A 20753-nucleotide genomic window follows, 5' to 3' on the forward strand; every position below is an offset into this window, starting at 1 on the left:
ATCTCAGAATTCTGACTTTATATCACGCAATTGCGAGTTTATATCTTAAAATTTTGACTTTATATCACGCAATTGCGAGTTTATATCTCAGAATTCTGACTTTATATCACGCAATTGCGAGTTTATATCAGAATTCTGACTTTATATCACGCAATTGCGAGTTTATATCTTAAAATTTTGACTTTATATCACGCAATTGCGAGTTTATATCTCAGAATTCTGACTTTATATCACGCAATTGCGAGTTTATATCTCAGAATTCTGACTTTATATCACGCAATTGCGAGTTTATATCTTAAAATTTTGACTTTATATCACGCAATTGTGAGTTTATATCTCAGAATTCTGACTTTATATCACGCAATTGCGAGTTTATATCTCAGAATTCTGACTATATCACGCAATTGCGAGTTTATATCTTAAAATTTTGACTTTATATCACACAATTGTGAGTTTATATCTCAGAATTCTGACTTTATATCACGCAATTGCGAGTTTATATCTTAAAATTTTGACTTTTTTATCACGCAATTGCGAGTTTATATCTCAGAATTCTGACTTTATATCACGCAATTGCGAGTTTATATCTCAGAATTCTGACTTTATATCACGCAATTGCGAGTTTATATCTCAGAATTCTGACTTTATATCACGCAATTGTGAGTTTATATCTCAGAATTCTGACTTTATATCACGCAATTGCGAGTTTATATCTTAAAATTTTGACTTTATATCACGCAATTGCGAGTTTATATCTCAGAATTCTGACTTTATATCACGCAATTGCGAGTTTATATCTCAGAATTCTGACTTTATATCACGCAATTGCGAGTTTATATCTTAAAATTTTGACTTTATATCACGCAATTGTGAGTTTATATCTCAGAATTCTGACTTTATATCACGCAATTGCGAGTTTATATCTCAGAATTCTGACTATATCACGCAATTGCGAGTTTATATCTTAAAATTTTGACTTTATATCACGCAATTGCGAGTTTATATCTCAGAATTCTGACTTTATATCACGCAATTGCGAGTTTATATCTCAGAATTCTGACTTTATATCATGCAATTGCGAGTTTATATCTCAGAATTCTGACTTTATATCACGCAATTGCGAGTTTATATCTTAAAATTTTGACTTTATATCACGCAATTGTGAGTTTATATCTCAGAATTCTGACTTTATATCATGCAATTGCGAGTTTATATCTTAAAATTTTGACTTTATATCACGCAATTGCGAGTTTATATCTCAGAATTCTGACTTTATATCACGCAATTGCGAGTTTATATCTCAGAATTCTGACTTTATATCACGCAATTGTGAGTTTATATCTCAGAATTCTGACTTTATATCACTCAATTGTGAGAAAAAAAGTCAGAATTCTGAGATAAAAAGTCGCAATTACTCTTTTTATTTTTTTATTTAGTGGCGGAAACGGGCTTCCATACAAAACCTTTTATATTTTATACAAAATATATATTTTACAAAATTATAAATTTGAAGTTGATAATCACAAAAACTGAGCCAGCTAAAAGGATTTAAAGTACCAATTCCATGGTTATGTAGTCTAATTTCAAGTTTGTTTTTTTATTTGTTTTTATTTCGAGTGTTTAAACTCTCAAATGATACTTAATTTATGATGATTGCTAAAATATGTGATAGGAGGAATAAAGGCAATAAATAATGTGCCAAGTGTCCTGCTACCAGGACACTGACAGTTACCAGGATAATTTAAATGTTTTGATTTAAATTTATTTGAACTTCTCACCTAAAACAATGGCGAGCATCTGTGTCGCCTTTCTCTCCTTCTGCTGCGACAGTCTTCCTCTCACTCTCTCCTTCGCCGCGGCACCTTTCTCTCTGTCCGCGTTTCTCTCTCTCCATCCGTGGAGGCCGTTCATGCTTTCCTGCAGGGCGGCCCTGCGCAGGCCGGGGACCGAGAGCGTGGTGCAGGGCCGTGGGGGACTGGGCACCACAGACACCGACAGGGAGATTTTAGCATGTCCAGGCTGCTGCGACTGCTGTGGAGGCTGCTCTCTGTCCTGACTCAGAAAACACATGGGTTCCACGTCCAGAGGATGAACCACAGCCTCTTTCACCAGCGTCTGTCACAGAGAACATGATTCACTGCTGATTCACACAGACATTCACGCTTAAGGAAAGGACTGAACGTGAGAGGGACAGTAAGAATAGCCAGTGTTTTACCACTTTCTTGCGTTGCGGAGCGGCTGAAGGAGGCTTTACTATTAAAGTGCACAATTTCACATCTTCAGGATGAGTACACTTATTCTAAACAAAAACAGAGAAAACAATGAAACAACGTGACAGAGTGCTGTCACTAGTTAATCATTTGAATTATAATCAAAAGGCATGTTATGAATATTAATAAGATAAGATAATAGTTCAAAAGTTTGGGGTCAGTAAGTTTTTTTTATGTTTTTGAAAGAAGTCTCTTATGCTCACTAAAAGGCTGCATTTATTTGATGGAAAATACAGAAATATGATTATAATTTAAAATAACTGTTTTCTATGTGAATATATTTTAAAATGTAATTTATTCCTGTGATCAAAGCTGAATTTTCAGCATCATTACTCCAGTCTTCAGTGTCACATGATCCGTCAGAAATCATTCTAATATGATTTGCTGTTCAAGAAACATTTATTATTATTATTATCGACAGTTACTATACTTCATATTTTTGTGAAAACTGTGATACATTTATTTGAAATACAGATTTTTTTGTAACATAAATGTGATTGTAACTTTTTATTGGTTTGATGCATCCTTTCTAGGGGTGTAACGGAACGGTGTCTGTGGTGCCCAGTCCCCCACGGCCCTGCACCACGCTCTCGGTCCCCGGCCTGCGCAGGGCCGCCCTGCAGGAAAGCATGAACGGCCTCCACGGATGGAGAGAGCACCATAAACAAAAATTACGATCTGGTACGTTCCTCAGTTTTCAATCACGTTTTGGTATGTTTTTGGTACAGCAGGGGAATAAAACAAACCAGTGGTTTACTGAACAAACTACTGTATGTCTGTCATTAACTAAAAAAGCTGCAACTGGCAGCAACACACTGCAGTTTATGGTGCTCTCTCCATCCGTGGAGGCCGTTCATGCTTTCCTGCAGGGCGGCCCTGCGCAGGCCGGGGACCGAGAGCGTGGTGCAGGGCCGTGGGGGACTGGGCACCACAGACACCGACAGGGAGATTTTAGCATGTCCAGGCTGCTGCGACTGCTGTGGAGGCTGCTCTCTGTCCTGACTCAGAAAACACATGGGTTCCACGTCCAGAGGATGAACCACAGCCTCTTTCACCAGCGTCTGTCACAGAGAACATGATTCACTGCTGATTCACACAGACATTCACGCTTAAGGAAAGGACTGAACGTGAGAGGGACAGTAAGAATAGCCAGTGTTTTACCACTTTCTTGCGTTGCGGAGCGGCTGAAGGAGGCTTTACTATTAAAGTGCACAATTTCACATCTTCAGGATGAGTACACTTATTCTAAACAAAAACAGAGAAAACAATGAAACAACGTGACAGAGTGCTGTCACTAGTTAATCATTTGAATTATAATCAAAAGGCATGTTATGAATATTAATAAGATAAGATAATAGTTCAAAAGTTTGGGGTCAGTAAGTTTTTTTTATGTTTTTGAAAGAAGTCTCTTATGCTCACTAAAAGGCTGCATTTATTTGATGGAAAATACAGAAATATGATTATAATTTAAAATAACTGTTTTCTATGTGAATATATTTTAAAATGTAATTTATTCCTGTGATCAAAGCTGAATTTTCAGCATCATTACTCCAGTCTTCAGTGTCACATGATCCGTCAGAAATCATTCTAATATGATTTGCTGTTCAAGAAACATTTATTATTATTATTATCGACAGTTACTATACTTCATATTTTTGTGAAAACTGTGATACATTTATTTGAAATACAGATTTTTTTGTAACATAAATGTGATTGTAACTTTTTATTGGTTTGATGCATCCTTTCTAGGGGTGTAACGGAACACAAAAATTACGATCTGGTACGTTCCTCAGTTTTCAATCACGTTTTGGTATGTTTTTGGTACAGCAGGGGAATAAAACAAACCAGTGGTTTACTGAACAAACTACTGTATGTCTGTCATTAACTAAAAAAGCTGCAACTGGCAGCAACACACTGCAGTTTATGGTGCTTTTAGAATAAGGTTAGAATTATTGCACTCCCATTCGATTTAATGCACATGCACATGCTGGCACTCGTTCACTGAAACCTGCAAAGTTAAAAATAGACTTGCTTGCTGTCAGGGTAATCTGTTCCGCGAAATGGAAATACTTGCATGAATTGGTAACATTTACAGGTAAGTATACAACTGTAAGCTATAAGTTGTGCACTGAGGAAACAGCATCTCAAAAACATTAAACAACGTGCATATCTGACCATGTAGGTTTATGATTTAGTTTTTAAGCACATCTTATGTTTAGGACAACTTGGATCGTGCACTTATCCGGCAGCAGCTCACTCTGAGTTCTTATTTTTCAGATGAGTTCACAACATCAATGTACTGTATATCGATATATACGATATGTCCCATCTTATGAGGGAAACTCAAAGTTTGAAAGTTCTGCACTCGAAGTAGTTAAAACAAAACTGTATTTGGTCCGTGCATATATGTACCAAACAAGCGGTAATCTCCCCCAGTTTCTCTTGAAGCCAATACGGAAGTGACTTAAACTGCAATTCATCGACAGGCTCCAGACGGGAGCAGAATCTCATTGAGCCCCATGTTAAAATGCCCAACTTTACAGCAGAAGAACACATGTTAACAGTCTGGTACAAATTGTGGTTTTGGTCTATACGGCTAATTTAGCCCTTCATGACAACTGTGAGGGGGGTGAATTTTTTTGTTTACATTATATAAAGCCTTAAAATTCTGCACAATTAAGGGCGTGGCCACTTTGAGTGACAGGTGAATTGTTGTTTGTCTGCTGTCTGCTAGTCATCACGTCACCTCAGCTCCGCCCACATCCCGCCTCTTTTCCCATTTTCTGTTATCCGGGTGTGATGCGCGATGACGCGCTGACAAGATGGCAACGGCCAGCTCGTCTCTACTTTACGCTTCAAAACTGCTCCTCAGAATCCTATGGGTGACGTCACGGACACTACGTCCATATTTTTTTACAGTCTATGGTACCAAAGCGAAAAGACCCTTACTGGAATTTTTTGTAATGAATGCGTGTACTGTCACACCCCTAATCCTTGCAGAATAATTGTATTCTGTTACTGTAAACTGTGTTGTGGACTGCTATTATGAAAGGAAATCTCGGCAGTGTACCATTATTTACAATTACAACATTTTGGTGGCACCAACTGACATTTTTTGAGCAATGTGATAAAAACCTTTTTCAAAATTTTACTGCTAGACCAAAGGATGTAAGCAAATATTCACGGACTGATAAGGTTAGGGCTTATTAGTAAAATTCCAGTGAGAGAATATTCCCAGCACACCTTGCGAGATCTCTGTCCGTCTCTGGGCTCTGGATGGAGGCCGTGTCTGCGTGAAGGTGCGGTGCGTCTGCCCCGTCTGCGCAGGACCACGCAGATCTGCACATACACCATCAGGGTCACAATGAAGGGCACGTAAAAGGAAGCAACAGAGGAGTAGACCACGAAAGCTGGGTCGGCAAAGCTGCAGTCTCTCCCTTCTTGACTAGCTGATATGAAAGACAAAAAAGAACAGGATGATTCTCATGCAGTTCACACCATATATTTTGCACATTGAAAGGATTCTAATCAATAACATCAAGTAAATGTTTTACTTTTTTTGTAATTGGACATTCTGCTCAGTCCTATTTGCATTTAATGAAATAAAGTCACACACGTTTGAAAGGCAAGAAAAACATAACAGAATGTTCATTTCTGAGTGAATAACTTCTTTAGGAATGTTAAAGAGGCCATATTATGCTGTTATACAAAGCCTTGATTTTGTTTTTGGGCTCTACTAGATTAGGTTTTCATGCTTAAATGTTCAAAAACCACCTTATTTTTCAAATATTTGATTTCAGCATCTCTCTTCCCAGTCTGTGGCTGAATCCGAAATCGCCCCCTAAACCCTCATTCACTATTCCCTACGTTAGTCCACTAATACAGTTCACTTGAAGGAGTGAATGAAAACGAGTGAGTGAATTCGGACAGCCTTTGTTTAAACATCGGCTGTACACTCGTTATTGCAGTGCAGATTGAATGAGTGCACTCAATAACGTCCACTATTGTTTCCCAGACACCACTACAAATGGCTGTCCCCTCATATAATGCCTATTTGAGTGTATAGGGGGCGATTTCGGATTCAGTCTGTCAGTCTAGTTCCTGTCTCTATGAAGCTCCTCCTTCTGAAAAGCATAATGTGCTCTGATTGGTTGGCTGGACCAGTGTATTGTGATTGGTCAACCACTTTGTGCGTGTTTGGGAAATGTCACACCCCTTACCATAACCGAACCACACACTAACTCAATCAGGCCCCACCCCTTCATTTTTCGTATACCTTGGATGTGAATTATTTAAATTAGGAATATTGTGACATGTTTCTTTTCTGATTTGAAATCTCAAGACTACAATGGAGGCGTTTCAGGGAGTTCAGAAACAGTGCGCACTGATATAAAGAATAACACCCTTATTCATATATGAATATTACCTTATTCAAGCTTAAACAGCCAAGCATTTTAGACCTTGACTCAATGGTTCTTGCGAACATCATTTCACAGCACTCACAGAGAAAGCGCCATGTTAGATTAACGCTGCATATTTTTTTTCTATTTTTCTTTTCTGTGTTTTTATTGTTTAAGCACCTCATCAATGTGCTGGGACAAACTGTGAAGGACTTTGTATGCAAACGCAGATGCCACTTGAGCTGAAAAGGGTCTTGCTTATTGAAATTCAGTCAGGGAGGTGTATCGATCATCCTCCTGCTCTATGTTGTTGTCAAGGTGGGTTTGACATGTGGAGCAAATATGTATATATATACTGTATATATGTAACGGACTGCTCTAAGACAGAAGGTTGAGGATCCAAACGCAGCTTTATTTTAGAATAATCCCCAAACGTAGTCAAAAACAGGCAAGAGGTCATAACAGGTAATCAGTCCAATCAGGCAAACAAAACAGGAGAGACAGGCCAAAGGGTAATCCACGGAACGGGCAAGTAATCCAAGATCAAGAGACATGAAACCAGGGAAACCGCACAGAAATGCAGTGTTACACAAAATAAGACTTCGCAATGAATGATAGACATGACCAGGCTTATATAGTGTGAGCTAACAAGGTAATGGGGTGCAGGTGGATGTAATCAATGACATTTACATTTACATTTAGTCATTTAGCAGACGCTTTTATCCAAAGCGACTTACAAATGAGAGCAATAGAAGCAACTACAACAGTCAGAGGCTACAGTATGCAAGTGCTGTAACAAGTCTCAGTTAATCTAACACAGAACACATAGGAATTTTTTTTTTTTTTTTTTTTTTTTTTATTTAAATAAATTAGACACAGAAAAATGAATAGAATGTTAAGTGCTATTCTTGATTGGTCAGGTGCTGCTGGAAGAGATGCGTCTTTAGATGTTTTTTGAAAATGGCTGCAGACTCGGCTGCTCGAATTGAGATAGGCAGGTCATTCCACCAGGTGGGGGCAGTCCAGGAAAAGGTCCGTGACAGTGATTTCAATGAGTGCTGATGAGTCCGGACAAAGGATTATGGGACATGTAGTCCTTGACGGAGTGACAATACGGGGTGGAGTGCCCTCTGGTGGTAGCCACGGGCACTCACACTGGTGAATTGTGACAATATATAAAAGAACTGTCAATCGATTAAAAAAAGTAACTAGTTAATCGCACATTTTTCCTGCAATGAATATGTTTTTTATATTTTTATATTGTAATAATTTCACAGTTACTCTCCAAATTAAAGTAGCAACAATTTAAACGCCCTATTCGGAGGGGGTTCGTTTTACAAGGGTACACTCTAAAAAATGCTGGGTTAAAAACAACCAAAGTTGGATTGAAAATGGACTAACCCAGCAATTGGGTTGTTTTAACCCAGCGATTGGGTCGTTTTAACCCAGCGGTTGGGTTAAATGTTTGCTTAAAACAACCCAATTGCTTGGTTAGTCCATTTTCAACCCAACTTGGGTTGTTTTTAACCCAGCATTTTTTAGAGTGTAGATGCAGTAATATAATTTTACGACAGGAGGTTGTCACATGTCTGTCTGTTTGTTAGGTCTTTCAGTTGTTTTTTTGATTCTGTCACATGTTCCTTTGTCTTAAGCCGGGTGCACACTGTGCGATGTATAACAGTCCTTTACGTTTGTTCCTTGTCAGACTGTACGAACATGATCCCCGCTGTAAGCCATGTCACACTGTAAGATCTCAGCTGTCATTAATGTCAGACTGTACGATAGTCAAGGCGCGCTAAAAACGGACGCACGCAAGAAAACTCGTCCAGAGTTTCATATAATAAGTCAATGACGCGCTTGGTGACCGTGAGCTGCATACACACAGGATTGAAATGGTGGCTACAAAGAAATCTCAAGCGCTCATTTTGGTTATAGTTTGTCTTGAAAAACGAAGATAATTTGACGGTCGTCCTAGGAGAATTCACACTGCAGGATTGTGCACTAAATCTTCTGACACTGACAGAATTTCATCCGAGGTAAAATTCGCTCACAATGGTCATTAATCGGCTGCCGGTGAACATGTCAAACTAATGATCAAAGACTTCAGATTTTAGCCTAGGATCAGAGGAATCTTTTAGGATTTGCAAAATTTGTCTCAGGCGGCCAAGTCATGGTCAAAATCACAAATAGGGCTAAAGACAGTATATTTTAAATATTTGTTGTAATGGCATCTTTTTATTAATGAAGGCCAGTATCACTGATACTAATGCACTGGCACACAATCTGAAAAAATGACTTACAATAAATGCATAATAATTCATAGCTCCTCTGACCCATCCGTAATGAATCCCATTGGCTAAAAATATTTTTTTTGGGATTGCCTGGAGGATGTGTTCTTTGTTGGGATATTGGGATTTGCTCTTTCCCACAGCCTTATCACACCATATCATACACAGTCACATGAGTGTGTATGATAGCTGATCTTTAGAGCTTTAACACAAAGGAAAACACACATTTTGCCCGGAGTGCAGAAATTATAATTATGCACAGAGGGAAACCTCATTACAAGTGCAGCCACGTCCATTTGGACGGAAATCAGCACAAAAGTTCACTGCTGTTTCAACCAATAAGGTTCATGAAAGCTTAGACAGAGGTCAGGCTCATAGGACGGAACTAGAGGGCTGGAGGAAGAGAAATGTCATATTAAACTCGACAGGTTTTTTGCAGCGATGACTTTCAATGTCCTGTTTCACTGTTTTAAAAGAATTTCAGCTCTTCATTCGGGGTGCATTTACATCCAATCAGCATGACTGACATGGTGACACTGAACACTTTTTTTTTTTCCAACACAAATGCTTGGTTGAGAATGTTGGGTAAAGATGTTGGGTTGATTTGTCCCAGTTTGGGTTGATAATCGTTCATAGTCAGTAATTTTTTAATTGAGAAGGTAAAATCCTGTCGATTCGCTATAATATAGTTTATTCAGGATTTTCAGTGTTTATTACAGGCTATCAGTCTGTGTTTATTGGCGACACAGCCTGATGGTTTGGTCACAGTGTTACAAGTGTAAATGAATGAAATAACTGGTCAAACTTGTTCTTAAATGTACGTTATTCAATATTAAACTTTTCAAAGGCAATTTGTTTAACTGTATAAGCTGTATAATAATTTTTTCTGCACTTTTTCTCCCTCACATACATGTTAATTTGAACTTTTGTCAATTTTGGGTTTTCTTGCTTATTAATAAAACATTTTCTTGATTATTACCACATTATAGTTGCCAGTATTGTTACAGTAGTCATTCTGCGGGTGATTTTTAATTTTAACCCAGCAATATATAGGCATGTACAGTCAAACATGTTTGGTCAAACATTTAACTCCACGCAGCTTTTTGACCCAGCGATTGGCTAGCAAAATGACAAAATTGACAAATTCGGTTGTTTTTAAGCCATAATTTTTTTAAGTGAACATTTGCTGTATGTCAAAGAATTGCATGAAGGTTCTCCTTTTGAGTTTCACAGAAGATCATATGGGTTTGGAGTGATTTTAAAGACATCATTCATGTTTGATGTTGAGTGCACATATAAAAGAAAACAAAGCAGTGTGATTCTATCAATACAGTTTCCTCATAAACTAGTAATAAAGCCCAGGTGAGTGTTTTGTACCCGTGTTGTTGAGACCAAACAGCAGCGGGCAGGAAATGGCAAATGACAGGAACCAGACGATAGAGATCATAAGAGCGACCCGTCTTCTGGAGCTGTAGCGCGTGTTGTACAGTAACGGCATGGCCACGGCCGTGTATCTGCACATAAACACATGATACATTTAGATGAAGTCAAATCCAGAGGTGCTTTCAAATTACAGGTGTAACAAATAAAATATTATGCCACATTGATGACAGACAAGACAAGCTATGTTCAGACGGGAATACTAGTTTACTACTCACTGAATACTGCGAAGTACACACTACAATGTTGACATATGTGAGTGACATTCAGTTATCAACAAATACATTCATTTTGTGTGTATATATAGATAGAAAATAAATCAGTTAAAATATTCTGTTACTTCGCATTTTTAGTCCAATATTGTAAAAAAAAAAAAGAGTAATGAGTTAAAACAGCAGTTGATGTTTAACTTCTGGTTCATTACTAATGTAAATTCGGTCAAACGCATTGCATTATGGGATACAGTATTCTGTATACTTTCTGCTGCACATTTTGGCAAATGTAGCAGGTCACTCAGATATTCCAAGTAAAATGAAAATGTATATGCTCGACACACATGCTATATAGGGGTGTAACGATATTCAAACAGAACCAAAAAAACGCAATACACCACCCACGGTACGAACCGCGATACTCTCATGTCGAACCGAACAAGCCCCGCCCCCTGCTGCCACAGCCCAGCTCTCACTTCACTTTATGCCACAAAATAATTGTTTTCTTCCTTGACATTTGATTAAATAGTAATTAGTACACTTTTAGCAACTACTAAGAGCTGAATTTTTACTGAATATTATTATAATAATATTATTTACTAAATATACACTAACTTTTGTCTTCCAAGTGCATATCACATGACTTGGGTGATCGCTCAAGCTGCATGGTGGAAGGACAAAGAGAGCCAGTTTCCCCATTTAGTCAGGTAGGCTAAATGCTACCTTGGAGTGCCAGCAACATTGTCATTTTCGTAACATGCAGTGCTATATATCACTTCATAAAGCACAAAAGAAACTATGAGCAACGTTACGCCATGAAATAAAAGTAAAGTACCAATAAATCACATAATTGGCTCGACGTGTGTTGCTCGAAGGCATGCAGTCATGATGTGCATTCTGTTTATCAGGAGCAGTTTTCATGTTTCATTAACAGTTCATGAAGTATTGTGTTTTCGCCATGGTAACTTGTTTCCATAACCACAAAATGCCACTTTATTTTCACTTTATGTTATTTTGTTTATTTTTACATTAGTGTGGTGGCTACTTTATTATATTAACAAAAACTGCTATTTAATATCTTTACCATATATGCCTATTTATTCATCAGTATCAGTCATTCATACAATTGATGTGTTTGTTAAGTAAGCTACAGTGGGACATTACTTGTGTGTGTCATCAATTTTTATTAAATAAATTTGCTTGTTTTTTTTTTTTTACATTATGGTAAATGGTAAAATGAGTAGATTATTTCTGACTAGTCTACAGTGCAGACATTTATTTCATTTGAGTTAAGTATGCTAACTGCTCTAAAGAAAAAGTGAATCCAATGTATAAAGTTAATAAAGTAAAATTATTGTTGTTGTTGTTGTTAAGTTTAAAGTTAATCGCCCTTACAGAAAAAACACATGAACTTCACATGTGCAAAAACACATGTGGTCACATGTGACCACATGTACATGTGATTTTGCACATGTGGAATTTAACATGTAAAAACATGTTAAAAGAACATGTGGTCACATGTGATCGCACGCACATGTGAAATTTAACATGTTAAAAGCACATGTGGTCACATGTGATCGCGCGCACATGTGAAATTTAACATGTTAAAAGCACATGTGAAATATGTGGATCACATGTGAGCAGATGCACATGTGAAATGTAACATGTTAAAAGCACATGTGAAATATGTGGATCACATGTGAGCAGATGCACATGTGAAATGTAACATGTTAAAAGCACATGTGAAATATGTGGATCACATGTGAAAAACATGGGAAATGTGTGCTTTTGGAACATTTGCACATGTGAAACACATGTTTTCACATGTGAAACACATGTGATGCACATGTTATCACATGTGAAACCCATAAATTCCCATGTGAAACCCATGTAAACACGTGTGTATTCCCATGTGAAACACGTATACAATTCCCATGTGATCACATGTGAAACCCATGTGATCACATGTGAAACGTATATTCCCATGTGATCACATGTGAAACCCATAAATTCCCATGTGAAACCCATGTAATCACATGTGAAACATATATTCCCATGTAATCACATGTGAAACCCATAAATTCCCATGTGAAACCCATGTAATCACATGTGAAACGTATATACCCATGTGATCACATGTGAAACCCATAAATTCCCATGTGAAACCCATGTAATCACATGTGAAACATATATTCCCATGTAATCACATGTGAAACCCATAAATTCCCATGTCATTATTGCTGGTGCCATGCCATGAATCCTGCCTCCACAGCAAACAGAACCGAACCGAATGTGTGATATGAACCGAACCATGGCATTAGTGTATTACACGCACCCCTACTATATACGGAAGGAGGAGTAAGAGTAGTAAGGCAGTATGTTATTCTCAACACAGCGCTTTGATCAATATAATGAATCATCTATTGCATCTGTGAACATCAATAACATTGATCAGAATGAATGAAACAAACATAAGTAATTCATCTCTGAGTGGAGGGCATTTAATTTTAAGTCATTTTAAGAATAAAATCCAAGACACAATAATGAGCAGAGCATAACTGTGCGTTCACACCGCCGCTGGCAAGAGCGTCAAACTTCGCTCTGGCCGCCCTGCCATCGACGCTGTAGAAAGATTCGTGGACGCGCTGCCGCTCTGACGTAGATCGAATGCTTGGTCTTTTTTGAAACGGCATTTAAAGGGGCTGCAAAGCAAACATTCATGTTGACCGGCATTTGTGCTGACTGACCACAAGTAGGGTATAACCGTATAATATAACCTCATGAAATCATTTAAATGTGAAAGTTTAAAAAAAGCAGATCGATGGAAAGAACTAGTTACATGTTTGCTAACGAAATAAACCAATTAAAAGCCATTTGTGTGGTGGATAAATAATGTTGCACGTCTTCTTATCAAACCCGCCGCACCAGCAGTGATCAACCTCCTCTATTTTGCTTGGGAACTAATGTGGTAGGAACCGAAGTTTACAGCGCTGCGTTCTCTAGAATCATCTCAAGCGGAGTACTACTACATTCCCATTGGTTGCCGCCGCGTCATAGCTCATTACCATAAAGTTGACCTGACTTCAACTCTCCTTGACGCCCAAATCGTCCAAGACGCGCCGCGCCGCTCTCGCCGGAGCTCGCCGCCGGGCTCCCATTGAGAATGAATGACTTCCGGCCACTTTGACGCTCTCGCCGGCGGCGGTGTGAACGCACAGAAAGTCTGCCAAACAACTTTATAGAAATGTCTTTTAACTCGAGCCGAAAGTTTGAGGTGTCTGTTCTAAAGGTCGTGCATCACATTAATGGCAATCTTTCAGAAAATGATTTAAAAGCGCTGTTTGTTTTTTGTTTTTTTTTCAAGAATAGCACCACTGTCCTCTCATTTAAGACTTTTCATGTAGAAATACTGTGATTAGTCAAAAGCTAAACCACTTTTGAATATATATAATTGAAAATATGGATTTGAATAAGAGAGGCAGTTTTCTTTTTACCACATTCTCAGGTACTGTAATGATCCATTACGCTTATATAACGACGAAAAACACTATCCACAATGCTGAGAAGCGAACCACATTACCTGCAGATTGTTTCTATAGACCTATACGTTATTCATGCACGTCAACTTTAATGCGCACTTCCAATTTTCCAGCACATTTCCAGCACCAGTTTAATGAGGAGCAGCATTCACAAAAAATTCCTGCAAGGGGAAAAAGTGCCTCTAACACACTGCAGGATTTATAATTCATAATCTCCTCTGCCTCGGCGGCATGTAATTGCCTGGAGTGCGTTTAAACCAAAGATAAATTCAGGTCAAGAAAAGCTCCAAACAAACACTAGGGCAAACAGAAGATTAGGAAATTGCTAAAATGTTAATCAAAAGTTTTCTTATTTTTATTCTGAAAAAGGAACAGGACAGGATTTCATTCATGCATCCCTGTGGCTGTTAGTAGTGTTGTAGTACTGGAGACCGGTCTTGGTCTTGTAGTACCGGAGACCAGTCTTAAGACCCTTTTTTGAAGGTCTTGGTCTTGTCTCCATCTCGACCGCATTTGTAATCGGTCTCAGAGTTAGAGGTTTCTCTTTTTTTTGTTTCAAGACCAGTCAAGACCACAATATATTAAGGGATATTAAAAATTGCCAGTGCATTGTCTGATTTATTTATTAACATTATTAATGCAATTGGGTAATTTCATTTGATTGGTAACAGCTCTATCCTGTCTTGTCTTATTCTAATTATATTTATTGATTAAAAATAAGTCATTTCTCAGGCGTTAATGTGGATCTTTATGAATTTAAGGAGTGCGAAAGGAGGTCTCGTCCTGCCTTGGTCTTGGTCTTAACCCCTCAAAGTCTTGATCTTGTCTTGGTCTCTTGGTCTCAACCCCTCAAAGTCTTGGTCTTAACCCCTCAAAGTCTTGGGGTGCTTCTCAATCAGCTCCCTAGTTCAGTAGTCAGGGCACTGATCAGGGAGTCAGCCCATTGACTTATGTCCTGATCAGTGCCCTGACTACTGAACTAGGGAGCTGATTGAGACGCACGCTTGGTCTTGTCTTGGTCTCAACCCCTCAAAGTCTTGGTCTTGTCTTGGTCTCTTGGTCCCCACCCCTCAAAGTCTTGGTCTTGTCTTGGTCTTAACCCCTCAAAGTCTTGGTCTTGTCTTGGTCTCTTGGTCCCCACCCCTCAAAGTCTTGGTCTTAACCCCTCAAAGTCTTGGGGTGCTTCTCAATCAGCTCCCTAGTTCAGTAGTCAGGGCACTGATCAGGGAGTCAGCCCATTGACTTATGTCCTGATCAGTGCCCTGACTACTGAAGGAGTTCAGTTAGGTGGTCAAAAGAAGCTCATGTGCAGTTCTAAGGTCTGACGAGACAATCATACAGGAAAGAAGCCAGTCAGTTGAGTTTTTGGCAAAACCTTTACAGTGCTTGTTGTCTTTTACTGCATATTATAATTGTCTATATAAACCTTGTCTCGTGAGATAAGTGTCTCGTTACACCCCTACTAGTTGTTAGTCAATGAGTCAACTGGGATGTAAATGGGACGGAGAATGGATGGGTCACCTATCGATGCTGATGGCACATAAGTTGAGGATGCTGGCGGTGCACATCATGACGTCCAGGGTGAGCAGAATGTCACAGTGGATCCGACTGAACCTCCATTCACCCACAACCTACACACACACATTTGTTCTTAGACATCAAACATTATTGCTTTTTGAAACATCAGCATAAAATCTACTTATGCCACTTAGAAAGCAGGAGACCATCTGACTGATGTGTAAAGTGACAAATGTTTTATATAGGGCCCTATGATATCAGCGATATGGAAAATGTGAATGAATCACGGTCCACGGAACACAGTCAAAAGAATCAAGTCTTCAATACAATCTGTTAAAATAAAAGTTTGGTTTAACTTGAAGAAATTGTGACAGATATATTACTATTGTATAGTAGAATGTACTCAAAGTAATAATGAAAAAATATGATGATGTTTTTCAAGGAATATAAAATTTTTTCTTCCATGTTTTAATTTTAACAGTAAACCTCTGTTGTGCAGCACTTTGTTTCCAAAAAAATAAAAGGAGTGGTTTACAGTAATACATTATTAAATTGTTTCATTTTTAAGTTTAATTATTCATAGTTTTAGGAATTCAATTGATTAGACATGCTTTTTGATTATTAAAATCGAATTAAACCATTAAAAAATGGAATCCAGAAAAATTTAAATGAAAAACACAGAATTTGGGAAAAAATTTAACGGATTTCATAGGGCCATAAAACTATAGTTTTAGTTCAACTTTTAATAAATTGTTTTTAAATTGTATAAGATTAATGATTTAGACATGCTTTTTGATTAATAAAATAGAATCCAGAAAAATTTTAATAGAAAAAAACTTGATTTTAAAGAGCTTATGTGCTTATCAGGGTTGCAACTTCATTTAATAACCAATTAAACTGACCAATTAGTACATCTACTGACCTCCAGATACACGCCCCAGGGCATCACCAGTGTGGCCAAGAGCAAGTCCGACACGGCCAGTGACACAATGAGGTAATTGGTGGTGGTCTGCAGCGCTTTCTCTCGGGACACGGCCACACACACCAGCACGTTACCGAACACCACGCAAAAAATCAGCAACACCAACAACACAGCGTAGAAATTATATGGTGGTGAGGAGGGGGACGGAGCCACGGAGCAGTTCGAATGTGGGAGAAACGAGGACAGGGATGGAGGGAGGGAGGAAAAAGCCATGGAGGAAACAGATGGAGATGAATTCGGGGTTGGGGAAGTAATGGAAACGTTGTCTTCTGTTATGTCGAGAAGAGGCATTATGCAGCTCCTCTGGGCACCTGGGAAGACAAGACATGAAGGACGTTAGGAGGGAAGGAATAGTTCAGCCAAAAATTACAATTCTATCATTATTTACTCAATAACCATTTTGCAAATCTCTCAACCGGATATTTCCCGTGGGCACTGGTGTAACTGGTTAAACAGCACCTCGTCAATAAGCTGTTAGAGAAACACAAAGATCCATTTGATCCACTTTATTATTAATATACACTGTAAGAAAAAGAAGGGGAAGTGATCTTTTTGATGAAATCTGAGAGCTTTATGTCCCTCCATTGACAGCTACGCAACTGACACTTCAAAAAGTTCATAAAGAGATTGTAAACGAATATGAATTGAGCAGTTTAGTCCACATTTTATGAAGAGATTCGATCGCTTTATATGATGAACAGATTTAATTTAGGCTTTTATTCACATATAAACATTGATCAGCAAACATAAACAGAAGCTCAACAGAACCTGCTTGTGGCGTGAGAACAAACCGCTGAAGCTCAAACGTGCTGTGTAACACGAGAATGAACCTCATTGGTTCTTGCTGAAGCTCAAACGTGCTGCGTAACACAAGAATGAACCTCATTGGTTCTTGAGGAAGCTCAAACGTGCTGCGTAACACGAGAATGAACCTCATTGGTTCTTGCTGAAGCTCAAACGTGCTGTGTAACACGAGAATGAACCTCATTGGTTCTTGCTGAAGCTCAAACGTGCTGCGTAACACTAGAATGAACCTCATTGGTTCTTGAGGAAGCTCAAAAGTGCTGCGTAACACAAGAATGAACCGCATTGGTTCTTGCGGAAGCTCAAACGTGCTGCGTAACACTAGAATGAACCTCATTGGTTCTTGAGGAAGCTCATACGTGCTGCGTAACACAAGAATGAACCTCATTGGTTCTTGAGGAAACTCAAACGTGCTGCGTAACACAAGAATGAACCTCATTGGTTCTTGAGGAAGCTCATACGTGCTGCGTAACACGAGAATGAACGTCATTGGTTCTTGAGGAAGCTCAAACGTGCTGCGTAACACAAGAATGAACCTCATTGGTTCTTGAGGAAGCTCATACGTGCTGCGTAACAAGAATGAACCTCATTGGTTCTTGAGGAAACTCAAACGTGCTGCGTAACACAAGAATGAACCTCATTGGTTCTTGAGGAAGCTCATACGTGCTGCGTAACAAGAATGAACCTCATTGGTTCTTGAGGAAACTCAAACGGGCTGCGTGACAAGAATGAACCTCATTGGTTCTTGATGAAGCTCAAACGTGCTGCGTAACAAGAATGAACCTCATTGGTTCTCACACGTCAAGCGAACATGCTTGAGCTTCTGTTTACCACAACTGATGTGTGAGTTGATACATTTTTATATGTGAATAAAAGCCTAAATTAAATTTAATATAAAGCGATTGAGTGTCTTCAGAAAATTTGGACTAAACCGCTCAATTCATATGGATTAGTTTTACAATCTCTTTATGAACTTTTTGAGTGGTTGTGCAGCTGTCAATGAAGCTGTCAAAAAAAGGGACAAAAAAATCTCTCAGATCTCACAGATTTCATCAAATATCTTCATTTGTGTTCTGAAGATTTACAAAAGTCTTACAGTTTTTAACGACGAGAGTGAGTAAATGATGGCTAAAATACCTGTGAAAATTCAATACAGAAAATTCCTTCATATCAGCACAGTACTGTGCTCTAGGTCAGTGGTTCTCAAACTTTTGATACCAAATACCACCTCAAAAATATTTGTCTCAAGTACCACTATAATGACCAACATTAAAATACAGCAGCTATTCAACTACATCTCTGCACAGTTCAAAAACGAGGCAGTTTATTCCTAATAAGAATATTTATTGTTGTCAACCACTTTAACATTGTAAATACACAGTTTGTACATTAACACTGCACTGTGCTTACATACAGGTAAATAAAAAAATTAACTAATGATTAAATTAAAATGTGTTGTACCTAAAAGTTAAATGTAAAAAATGTGTTTATTGTGTTTTAACATTCCGTTGTTTAGTGATTCCTCTGCGTACCACTAGAGGCAGCTCGTACCACACTTTGAGAACCACTGCTCTATTGTATTATATTTACTGACTTTTCTAAGAGTGAACAAGATTATTAGTTTATTTTATATGTAATAGTCAACAGCATAAAAGGGGCAACCGTGACCTAATGGTTAGAGAGACAGACTTTTAACCCGAAGGTTGCAGGTTTGATTCTCAATACCGGCAGGAAATGACTGAGGTTCCCTTGAGCAAGGCACCTAAACCCCAATCGATCCCCGGGCGTCACAGCAAAATGGCTGCCCACTGCTCCAGGTGTGTGTTCTCTACTCACTACTCCTAATGTGTGTGCACAAACTTAGATGGGTTACTAGGCCTTCAGCGCATTAAAACGCAACTTCTCATTACTTTCCATTTTGCAAGCACTTCAGTGAAAGTGGCGCCCAACACGGGGACTAATTGCATCGGCGGTCTGCTCTGTGGCATCAAGAGCTTTGCTCAAGGGAACAAATGTAAAGCTACAGTGAGTGAGGTAAAGCCATCACGACTGCAGCTTCATGCAGAAGAGTCACGAAACGGTCGATTTTTAATTTAATAGAGTATTGAAACTGTTGAACAAAAACACAGTTGCCTTGGAAGCATCACATTTGACACATTTGAAGATCGTTCATCCACCGTTCAGCTCACAGTATAAAGCTTAAAATTAACACAATTAAGAAAAATCTATGAAAACAGGAAAAGCAATTAGTAACGTTCTGCTGTGCTCCATTGATCGGTTTTGAAAAAGTGTAAAAGAGAGTCACAACACCAAGTCTGGCAAACAACTGTAGTTACAAAACAGTGAGAAATACAGAGAGAAATGAATGTGTAAATGATGACATTATGTGAAGACATGCATGCTTTTCAGCACTACTCTACATGCATCAACCGTTAACACATATTCATCATACTATAAATGATAACAGTAATAGAGCTGCAATTTATGCAGCTTCAAATAGCGCAACAAATCTTTCAGGTTCACTGAGACCATCAAAACATTACGATGTCGATGTTTCTAAGGGCAGCAGTTCATTTAAACGAATTATGCCAATGAGGCTGCAGTGAAGCGGACGGGCCGACCCTGATTAAAGGGAAAGAGGCACTCGGCACACTTTGCAAAAGGGAATCTATCCTAGCTTCAGTTCTCATCCTCATGCCTGTTAATCAGGAATCATTCAGGACAATACACACTGATGAGAGCTCTCGTGTCTGTATTTAATTTGAGCGCTGATGAATCTATCATTACAGAGACACAAACACTGATCACTGATGAGAAAATGATGCATGTGTGATAATGAAGTATTAGCTAATGAATGCGCGTGTGTGCACTCTAAAAATTAATAGCTCTGCGTGCAGTTTGATTCTGCGGTGGAATAATTGCTTCCTAATCTAATAATCACCTCCATCTCCTAAAAATGTCTGCAGCTGATGATCGTTTTTAATCACTACGTCTCAATCTTGCAGAAGTCTCCTCATGAAATCATGCCACACTGCACCTTAAAACCAGAAAGAAAAAAAGAAACTGAATTGGACCATTTTTTTTTTTTTGCCTGGCGACATTATTTTCATGACATTTAAGCACGCTTTCTCCTAGGTCCCCCAATTTTATATTCATAAAATAGACATTTTACTGTATTACAGCACAGAAATCACTAGCATGATGTATACTTTACATAAAATAATTAATAACAATATAATTTTTCCAACATTACTGCAACAAGAAGAGTTTTTTGCATTAGATTACTAATACTGAGAAGAA

At 38.5% G+C, this 20753-nt stretch overlaps 1 protein-coding gene across 1 annotated transcript in view; it reads right to left on the reverse strand.

The window, feature by feature from the left end:
* drd2l (dopamine receptor D2 like) overlaps positions 1–16940 on the reverse strand; it is a gene marked incomplete at both ends in the record, with an annotated part of 39296 nt that extends 22356 nt beyond the window's left edge. Inside the window, 6 exons of the mRNA XM_079838132.1 lie at positions 1779–2115; positions 2216–2299; positions 5514–5719; positions 10336–10472; positions 15671–15780; positions 16590–16940. Coding sequence (XP_079694258.1) covers positions 1779–2115; positions 2216–2299; positions 5514–5719; positions 10336–10472; positions 15671–15780; positions 16590–16940 — 1225 coding nt within the window. The remainder of the gene's footprint in view (positions 1–1778; positions 2116–2215; positions 2300–5513; positions 5720–10335; positions 10473–15670; positions 15781–16589) is intronic.
* Between the last annotated feature and the right edge of the window lie 3813 nt (positions 16941–20753).

Source organism: Gobio gobio (genome assembly GCF_949357685.1).
Source record: "Gobio gobio genome assembly, chromosome: 15".
NCBI classification, from domain to species: Eukaryota; Metazoa; Chordata; class Actinopteri; order Cypriniformes; family Gobionidae; genus Gobio; species Gobio gobio.